The 10,088-nt window shown below is 52.1% G+C and overlaps 1 protein-coding gene across 1 annotated transcript; it reads left to right on the top strand.

Moving 5' to 3' along the window:
* The first annotated feature begins 71 nt into the window (after positions 1 to 71).
* LOC107112928 (H-2 class II histocompatibility antigen, E-S beta chain-like) lies at positions 72 to 9,803 on the top strand. The gene is made up of 5 exons (XM_015414138.1): positions 72 to 177; positions 5,950 to 6,212; positions 7,155 to 7,200; positions 8,636 to 8,917; positions 9,369 to 9,803. Exons 1-5 carry the CDS (start codon positions 72 to 74, stop codon positions 9,539 to 9,541), a joined length of 870 nt encoding a protein of 289 aa, XP_015269624.1. The 3' UTR covers positions 9,542 to 9,803.
* The last annotated feature ends 285 nt before the right edge of the window (positions 9,804 to 10,088 follow it).

Here is a 10,088-nt window from a genome sequence, read left to right as displayed (position 1 = left end):
CCCCCCTTGCAGGGAACAGACAAAAGTTCGCACCCAAAGCTGTCAGTGGGGTTTCTGTGGTGGGGGCAGCCATGGGGCCTGGCCTGATCCTGCTGGAGACGGTGCTGGTGCTGCTGCTGCTGCTGCTGGGGCCACCTCTGGTCACTGGAACCGAGAGTAGACTCCGCACCCCTCCCGGTAAGCAGCTGGGGCTCTTTTTTTGGGAGGGGGGAGGGATTTGGGGGGGGGGTGAGAGACTGCTGGTTCTGATGGGGCCGTCCCTGGTCCATGGAATGAAAGGAAAGATGAAATGGAGTTGAGTGGGGGGGGGATGGGAGAGATGGGCCCCACCCTCTCGCAATGGGAGGGAGGACCCTCTTTCTGACCCTGGGCGAGGGGATTTCAGATTCCTTCCTGTTGCCCTGTCCGGTTGCAGATGGACAAGTGATTCAGCTTAGCATACTTTATTTAGTGCGGAACAAGACAACTTTAGCCGGCTCACAGGCCGGCTTATATCCCCCGTGAATCCACCACCCAGAACACCCCCCCCCACTTCCCAATAGGTCCTAACTAGTGGCCAGAGTCCCACAGGCTCTCTCCCGGAGCCTAGTGCTCTGATTGGTGCGGGCTGGGATCCGCATCGTCCTTTGTTTATCGGAGCGAAGCTCGACGCTTGCGCTTGACCACATAGTGTCCAAGCAAACCACGCGGTCAGGTCATGATACATTACACTGGTACTTGATATACTTCATTTATTCCCCCCCCTCTTCCTCCCCAGAGGGGACCCCCAACTTTGCTCTCCCGCCTGATTTTTTGAGCTGGGGATGTCGGGGATCGAACCCGGGACCTTCTGCATGCCGAGCAGAGGATGAAGCAGGAGACCAGTTTCTTATATCCTGCTTTCCTGTGGTTATTCACGAAGAGCATTTTGCAGATGGCCCAAAGACGACCCCCCCCCAACATTATTTTTCTTTTTAAAAGTCTACTTGGGTTCAGCCCTGCTAGGGTTGCCAGCTTCCAAGTGGCTGAATCAATACAAAAAAACTCCATGTATAAATTAGGAACAGAAGTTTATGTTTGAACATGGGGTGCGGGGCGGGGGGGGGGGGGGGGCCAGAAGGTAGCCTCGCTGAGTGTGCAAAAAACCCTGGAGCCGGCCCTGCCTCTACTCAAAGGAGTCCCAAAGCGGCTTACAAGCTCCAGGCAGGAGGGGCTGTGAGGGTTTGGAGAGAACTGGGACTGGCCCAAGGTCACCCAGCGGGCTTCCTGGGGAGGAGGAAGAGGGGGGGGAATCAAACCCCATTCTCTGGATGAGCGTCTGTCGCTTTTCACCACAACAGGACGCTGGCTCTCTGCCACTGGCCGTGACCCTTCCTCTGGGCTGTTGTCGGGATAAAAAAGGAGAGGGAGAATGATGAAAGCCGCCTTGGGCCATCACTGGTGGGCTATAGGGGTTGGTTTGCTGCCCCCCAGCCAAAAGAGGACAAATCCCCCCCCAAGGCCTGCTGGACAGGATAGTTTTAAGCAGAGTCCAGCCGCCCCACTTGTCCGAAGCAGTGGGGTTGAGTGGGGTTCACCACTGCGGGGGGGGGGCTGCCTAGGAGAAGAATGGGGGCCAGGAGAGGGAAATGGGGCTCTTGAATTTGCCCCCTGAGCATACACACACACACATTTCCCTCTGCCTTCCCTTGATGCTCTCAGTGAAAAATGATCTTCCAGAAGGTGAGGAGTTGTTGGTGCTTCTGCCCGGAGACTGGTGACGCTACCCCAGATTGAGTTCTCATTGGAGCTCCTCTGTGCCGGGATCCCGCCCACTCCCCAGGACTTCAGCGGCAAAACCCCTCCCCTCCCTCCCCGGCACTGAACAGACAAAAGTTTCCACCCAAGGCTAGAAGAAGTGGGTTTTCTGTGGGTCAGCCACGGGCCCTGAACCAATCCTTCTAGAGATGCTGTTGGCGCTTCCCTGGACTAGGGAACCGAGAAAGGAGACACATGCAATGTTCCCTCTAAGCTGTGGAGTCTTGTGAGCAAAAATTCTGCTTTGTGAGCTACCGGCATTAAAGTTGCGAGCAGGTGATTTGGCTGTTGCATAAATCAGTTTGCTCTGAAACCATCCTTTCTGATCTAAGACCTAGCTCACAATAACTCAGCTTAGAGGGAACATTAGAAGGCATTGGGTAAAGTGAGCTGGGGGGGAAGATTGGAGGGGGGGCTTGGAGAGACAGGCCCCTCCTCCTCACAATGGGAGGGAGGACCTTTCCCCTGAGGTGGGGGGAGGAGATTTGAACACACACACCATACTTTGAGACAGGTCACTTTGTCCAGGAGTTGCCAACACCCAGAATCCTTTGCCGAGGGGAGAAGAGAGGTGTGAAACTTCTGACATTTTGAAGCCATAAGGTGGGGTGGGGGCGAAACAGAAATATCTGTCCCGTCAAACCTAATCTTGATTTACTGATTGAACAACATAAAATGCATGATTTATAACTTACTTAGCATATAAATTCAGCCCAGTAGCCGTGTTGGTCCGAAGCAGCCGAACCAAGTTTGAGTCCAGGGGCACTTTTAAGACCAACAAAGCTTTACCATTACATTCCATACCTCCTCACCCTCAGCCTATATGTAATGGTTCTGTTTCAATGTATTTGGAGAAGTGTGCTTGCTTGGAAACTGAGATGAGCACTGCCCCCTAGAGTCGGATTCGACTGGCTTTCGAGCAAGGGAATCCTTAACTTTAGATACAAGCAACAAAGCAAGGATAGCTACCAGAAATTTCACACACCTTAAATAGAAGAAGAAGAGGAGGAGATTGGATTTATACCCCGCCCTTCACTTGGAGTCTCAGAGCGGCTTACAAACTCCTTTCCCTTCCCCTCCCCACAACAGACACCCTGTGCGGTGGGTGGGGCTGAGAGAGCTCTGACAGAAACTGCTCTTTTTCAAGGACAGCTGTGCCAGAGCTTGTGACTGACCCAAGGTCACATCAGCAGGTGCAAGTCGAGGAGTGGGGAATCAAACCCGGTTCTCCCAGATTAGAGTCCGCACACTTAACCACTACACCAAACTGGGCCCTGTTTCCTTTTAAAAAACTGAGCCAGTGTGGTGTTGTGGTTGAACTGTCGGCCTGGGATCCGGGAAGCCCCAGGTTCAAATCCCCATGCAGCCCGGGAAGCTTGCTGGATGACCTTGGTCTAGTCACCCGCTCTCAGCCAGACCTACCGTACAGGGCTGTTGTTGTTGTGAGGATAAAATGAAGGAGAGGAGCATGAATATGTAGGCCACTTCAGGCCCATCATTGGAGGCCAAAATGGGGAACAAATGAAGCAGATAAATCAATCAAATGCTTTCTTGAACTACTCCTTGCTACACATTCTGAGGAATGGTAGCCTTGCCGTTCCACAAACAGAGTGCTCGGGTATGGGCAACTGCCCGTCTCGCCCATTTGCAGGGCGGCACCTTCAGCAGGCTTTGCTCAAAATGAGCAGAGCAGCCACAGCAGGGCCTTTGGGGAGAGGCGGTCCTGCAGAGATGGGGGCCCAGGGGGTCACGAAGGGCTTCGCAAATGGAGGTTGGATTCATCCCTCTGCCAGCCTCCCTCTTGGAGGAGGGGAGCCATGTTAAGCTGTTTCGGAAGCCCAGTGGGGCCACCTTGAAGCCTAACCAGGTCAATTCCAGGATGAGCTTTTCCAAGGTAGGGCTCACTTCCTCAGATACAAGAGGGGAAAGACTCCCCTCCACCTCATTTTTATCGAAAATCCCAGAATGGGAGGGGGAAAGAGGGGAGAGGCGGAGTAGAGAGAGGCCTCAGATAAGGGGTGGTGGGAGAGGTCCCAGGTTCTGGCCTCTCTCACCCTGTGCTGAAGGTTAACCAAAGTGCCACGAAGCAGGGTAAATAAGTTATTCAGAAAGATCCTGTGGGAAGCATGAGAGGACTGAGGGATCTCAGTCCGAGGTTATGGGCCTCCATGCAAGGAATAAAGTTGCCCCACAGAGGATTCATCAGGAGCTGTTCTGGACTTGCTGGCAGGACCCTTACTGAGTGAGGAATCCCAAGCCCTGGGTTCAAACCCCTCCTGTAGTCTGGGGTTAAACGGAGACTTGGTCTTCCCCATTCATTAACATTTCTACGGCCCCCATCTGCTTAACTGAGTTGTCCTATCAAGTGCATCAAGGCCACCTTCCTGACTAATTTAACAGCTTCACCTGGTGTGTGTGTTTGTGTGTGTGTGCAGGGGGGAAATAGTGGGGTTGCCAGCTCTGGCTTGCTAAATTCCTGGAGGGTTTTTTTTGGGGGGGGGGCTGGCTGCTGGGGAAGGCAGAATATGGGAGCGGTCAAGAGGGAACGGATCTTCGTTGTCTTGAGGTCCCTTGTCGCTCCAGAAGGATCGAGGATGGGTGAGTAGGCATCAACATGACAAATGAGGTTCAATGGGCACCAACATGACAAATGAGGTTCTGTTTTATGTTGTTTTTATGTGTCTTAACGTTGGCACTGGTGCCTCCTCGTTAGCCGCCCTGATCCTTTGGGGAGGGCGGGATCTAAATCCAATAAATAAATAAATAAATAAAATTCCAGGAGATCCCCAGGGGGGTTGGTAACACTGTCGGTTAGAAGGTTGGGCGGGGATTCTTCTCTCCCCCCTCCCCACATGAGTTAGGCGCTCCCATCCTGGGTCAGCCTGTTGTGGCTCGTTCCACCCCCCCCCTCGGGGCACCCCCCGCAGTTCCTCCCTCCCCAGTTTGATTTCTAAGGGGGGGGGGAGAAGGAGCAAGCGGCTGCACGGCGGGGTGTGTGTGTGTGTTAGATCGGGCTAACAAAGGATCGCAGAGTGATTTCAGCTCAGTGATTCAGCTTTATTCGAAGTAGCAAGCAAACACTCAAACGAATTCCAAAACCAGAACAGAACACAATGGGAGCTATGCTCCTTTTAAACATAACCGGGCTAATATAGCCACGCCTATTTACATTTAACAACCAATAAGATTGATGAGTTAAAGACCAATGGGAGTCTTTCCCTCGCAGGAGCTAGTGCAGTTCCTGATTGGTCGCTGTTAGAGGGGACCAATGAGAGAGTGGTTCAGAGAAGCCTTCGTCTGGCTCAAGCTTTGCATGGGGAGTGAATGAGGTGATTCACACAAGTAATTCCAATACATAACAGGGGGTGCAGGTGAAGGCAAGGAGGGGCGCTTCGGCGGCTCCCGCCCGAGGAAGTCACCGGGAGTCCCAGTGTTCCCTCTAAGCTGTGGAGTCGTGTGAACAAAGATGCTACTTGGTGAGCTGCTGGCATGAAAGCTGTGAGCCGGCGATTTGGCTGCTGCATCAGTCAGTTTGCTCTGGAGCCCTCCTCCCTGAGCCGAGGCTAGAAAACTGTGAGCTGGCTCACCCTCACTCAGCTTAGAGGGAACACTGACCGGGACCAATGTTCCCTCTAAGCTGCAGAGCCTTGTGAGCAAAAATGCTACTTTGTGAGCAACTGGCATTAAAGATGTGAGCGGGCGAATTGACTACTGCATAAATCAGTTTGCTCTGGAGCCCTCCCTTCCTGAGCGAACACAAAAATGTGTGAGCCGGAGGCTAAAAACCTGTGAGCTGGCTCACACTAACGGAGACTTGGTGAGGGAACACTGACCGGGACCCTCACCCTTCTTCTCCCCCCCCCATCCTAGAAAACTGTGAGCTGGCTCACCCTCACTCAGCTTAGAGGGAACACTGACCGGGACCAATGTTCCCTCTAAGCTGCAGAGCCTTGTGAGCAAAAATGCTACTTTGTGAGCAACTGGCATTAAAGATGTGAGCGGGCGAATTGACTACTGCATAAATCAGTTTGCTCTGGAGCCCTCCTTCCTGAGCAAACACAAAAATGTGTGAGCCGGAGGCTAAAAACCTGTGAGCTAGCTCACACTAACTCGGCTTAGAGGGAACACTGACCGGGACCCTCACCCTTCTTCTCCCCCCCCCCATCCCCGCAGCTGCCCACTTCCTCTACCAGGGCAAGGTGGAGTGCCGCTTCGCCAACGGGACGGCGGGGGAGGTCCGGTTCCTGGAGCGTGACTTCTGGGACCGGCAGGAGTGCGTCCGCTTCGACAGCCGCCTGGGGCGCTACCGGGCCATCTCCGAGCTCTGCACGGACGACGAGCGGGACTACAACCGCGACCTGCAGTGGCTGGAGAACAGGCGGGCACAGGTGGACGCCTTCTGCCGCTACAGCTACCTGGTGATGGAGACGGGGCGGGTGAGGGGGGGACACGGGGGAGGGGAGAGACCAGATCTGGGGGGGAAGCCGGATCCCCACTGAGGGAGGTTTGCTTACTTAGGGACCTTGGAGGGGGGCAATCCCGGGTCAAACTTTAGAATGACCCCGCCCACGTCCACAGGCTCCACCCCCAAACCCAAGCATCCACCCCAAAGCCACTCTTAAGGTCACACTGACTATCACATCCCGGTGCCTGGAGAAACTTTCAGTATTTCTTACATTTTGGAATTGTGTGGAACTCTACTTTATATTTTGTATTTGCGGGTTTTAAATTGTATGTTGGTTTTAAACTGTGTGTAAGCTGCAGTGGCTCAAATGGCTAAGCTGAACTGCAGGCTGTGGAAGGTCAGTAGTTCAGCCAGATCTGAGTGTGCCGCATGACAGAGTGAGCTCCCGTCTCTAGTTCCAGCTCCTGCCAACCTAGCAGTTCCAAAGCAAGAAATTACAAGTAGATAAATAGGTACCGCTTTGGTGGGAAGGTAACAGCATTTAGCCATGCCAGCCACATGACCATGGAAATGTCTTTGGACAGCACTGGTTCTTCGGCTTTGAAACGGAGGTGAGCACCGCAACCCTAGAGTCGGATTCGACTGGCTTCCGAGCAAGGGAACCTTTACCTTTAAGCCACCCTGAGCTGCTTCGGCGGGAGGGTGGGGGTAGAAATTTAATAAATAAATAAATATGTAAAACAACATCAAAAGAAAGGTTTTTTTAAAGTCCAAGTCATGATATTTGCAATTACATCAAAGGAGAAAACAAAATGAAAAAAAGGTTAGACTAAAAAGAAGAAAAACCAGGCTTGTAATAAATTGAAATTAATTCTTAAGCAAGCTTCAAATAATATTTTAAATGGTGATTTCACAACACTTAAATGCATCATATTGACATATGTCTGGCTGATTTTTCCCACCAAAACTTCAGTTTACCTCAGTGTCTGAGTCGCCCTCCAGTAGCATGTATACCTTCTGTATTGATATAAACTTAAAACTGTCCTACCCTATGTTCAGAGATTTAGTTTAAGCTTTTTCTCAGCACAGGAACTCAAGTGAAAATACAGGAGCTATCTCGTCTTGTATTTAAACCCTTAATGAAATAGCACTTGAGGCAATTTAACTTTCAAAAACAGAATAAAGATTTCATTAAACAGGCAGGGAATATATGTATAATAGGAGTAGTCAAGGTTTTGAGATTGCTGAGGTTAAAACCTTCTAATATATCCAGATTTGAATTTTTGGAATATTCAAGAGAGTGTATTTGTAGTCTGGTTTCAAACTTTTCTAGTTCTTTCTTTGAGAGGTACTTTGTTTAGTATATTTCAGCTCTAATACTGTTCTTAATGATATTTCTTCTGGAGGACAGCATTTGCTTAAAGTTTCTATTTTTTATTTATTTATTTATTACTTTCGATTTATATCCCACCTTGCCAGCGGAAGCTGGCTCACGGTGGTGTACAAGTTAAAATACAATAAAACACCAATGCATAAATGCAATACTATAAAATTTCACATAAACAAACAATTTACATAAAGTGCAAGTAAGTGCAGATGGCAATTGCTATAAGATGGTCCAATGTAAGAAGGCCAATATCCAAAGTTGTTCTTAATGCCAGTAACACGAGGGCCGTGGCATTTTCCGTTTTTGATAGCTCATTCGTCAGTGGCGGCTCCTAATCAAAGGCCTGGTGGAAGAGCTCCGTTGTACAGGCCCTGAGGAACTGTAGAAGGTCCCACAGGGCCCTGATGTATTCTGGGAGCTCGTTCCACCAGCGGGGAGCCGCCACTGAGAAGGCCCTAGCCCTGGTGATGGCCAATCTGGCATCTTTTGGACCAGGGAGAGTCAGGCGATTTTGCGACCCTGACCTCAGTGCTCTCTGGAGGACATATGTGGAAAGGTAGTCCCTCAGGTAGGCAGGCCCCCGACCATATAGGGCGTTAAAGGTCAAAACCAGCACCTTGAAATGAATTCGGTATACTATTGGCAGCCAGTGCGATGCCTTCAGCACAGGCCGGATGTGATCTCGTACAGAGAGATCCATCAGCAGCCTGGCTGTCGCATTTTGCACCAGCTGCAGCTTCCGGACTTGGGACAAGGGCAGCCCCATGTAGAGAGCGTTGCAGTAGTCTAGTCTCGAGGTGACCATAGCATGGATCACTGTTGCCAGGTCATTGCGTTCAAGGAAGGGAACTAACTGCCTAATCAGCCAAAGATGGTAGAAGGCTGCCTTGGCTGTGGCTGCTACCTGGGCCTCCATTGTTAAGGCGGCATCCAGGAGCACTCCCAAACTCCTGACCCTCGGCGCTGGCACAGGACCTCTGTCTTCGTTGGATTCTCCATCTGTCTGTGCTTTGCTGGTTCTCCTCCATCTCTGAAATCCCCCCCCTCTCTTTTCCCCGCACTTCCAGTTGTGCCCACGGTGACGATCTCCCCCACCAAGGGGGACCCCCTGGCCCACCACACCCTCCTGATTTGCACCGCGGCTGGCTATTATCCCCAGGGGGTTAAGATCACGTGGCTGAAGAACGGGCAGGAGCAGACGGCGGGGGTGGGGTACGCGGAGGAGCTCCAGAACGCGGACTGGACCTACCAGTACCAGGCGATGCTGGAGACGGTGCCCCAGCGGGGAGACCTCTACGCCTGCCAGGTGGAGCACAGCAGCCGGAAGGAACCCATCACCGTGCAGTGGGGTGAGAGACTCTGGAGGTCTTGCCCTGTCCCCCATGGACACACGATTCCATAAAGTGGTCGGGAGTTCCAAGGGCTTGCATCAACTGACCAGTTGACGGTGCAGTGAGTCCCCCACACTTGTCAAGGACTCCCCCTTTCCGCGGGGGAGCTGAAGCCCCTCTCTAGGGTGGGATGCAGCCCTTGCCAGGGTGCAGCACAGGGATCTCCAACATGGTGCCCTGGTGCCCACCGGCAACTCTCCTGTTTCCTGCCAAGTGTTCTGAGAAAGCGGGTGGGTAATATTGTGTCGGTGGCAGCTGCCTCCACAGCGTTAGTTTAATTCCGTCTCAGTCTTTCCCCATGTGCTTTTTTTTAAAAATGGACCCAATTCTCCCTGTGAAATCTGTGGGCCCGAAGGCCAAGCCTGGCCTCGATCCGCCTTCTCACCCGAGGCTCCTTCTCTCCCCACAGAGCCACAGACGTCGGACTCCGCCAGGAGCAAAGTGTGGACGGGGGCTGTGGGGGCTGTTCTGGGGCTGGTCTTTGTGGCCGTGGGACTTTATCTGTACCTGAAGAGCAAGAAAGGTGAGGGGGAGGGGTTGGGGGCTGCAACTCCCCCTCCGGCTCTGGAATCCGCCCATTAATTGGATCGACTTGAGATGGAGAAATGAGGGGGCCCAGCCTCAAAAAGCTCTCACATCTTTTTTTTTGGGGGGGGGTCTCTTCCCACCGTCTGTATTGGGGACTGCGGGAGGACCCCCAACGGTCTTGGGATACAGTCAAATATTTTAATTTCTTTAGCAGTTTTGGCCAGACTCAGAACGCTAGAAAAAGTATGGTGGAGGACAACTGAGATGATGACGGGGCTGGAGCAACTTTTCTGTGGGAAAAGGCTGAAGAGTGTGGGTTTTTTTCAGTTTAGAGAAAAGAAGAAGCAGAAGAGATTGGATTTATACCCCGCCCTTCACTTGGAGTCTCAGAGCGGCTTACAAACTCCTTTCCCTTCCCCTCCCCACAACAGACACCCTGTGAGGTAGGCGAGGCTGAGAGAACTCTGACACAAACTGCTCTTTCAGGAACAGCTGTGCCAGAGCTTGTGACGGACCCAAGGTCACATCAGCAGATGCAAGTGGAGGAGTGGGGAATCAAACCCGGTTCTCCCAGATTAGAGTCCGCACACTTAACCACCAC

The sequence above is a fragment of the Gekko japonicus genome, unplaced genomic scaffold (assembly GCF_001447785.1).
Source record: "Gekko japonicus isolate JY-2015 unplaced genomic scaffold, Gekko_japonicus_V1.1 scaffold4554, whole genome shotgun sequence".
NCBI lineage: Eukaryota > Metazoa > Chordata > Lepidosauria > Squamata > Gekkonidae > Gekko > Gekko japonicus.
Note: the sequence above shows the minus strand (reverse complement) of the source record. Positions and strands in the feature narration are given on the sequence as shown.

Bases quoted from the DNA above. Each gene is read 5' to 3' on its own strand.
- LOC107112928 (XM_015414138.1), top strand. From the start codon at position 72: ATGGGGCCTGGCCTGATCCTGCTGGAGACGGTGCTGGTGCTGCTGCTG. The intron at 178-5,949 runs GTAAGCAGCTGG...CCATCCCCGCAG, and splicing joins TAGACTCCGCACCCCTCCCG to CTGCCCACTTCCTCTACCAG. The intron at 6,213-7,154 runs GTGAGGGGGGGA...CCAAAACTTCAG, and splicing joins TGGTGATGGAGACGGGGCGG to TTTACCTCAGTGTCTGAGTC.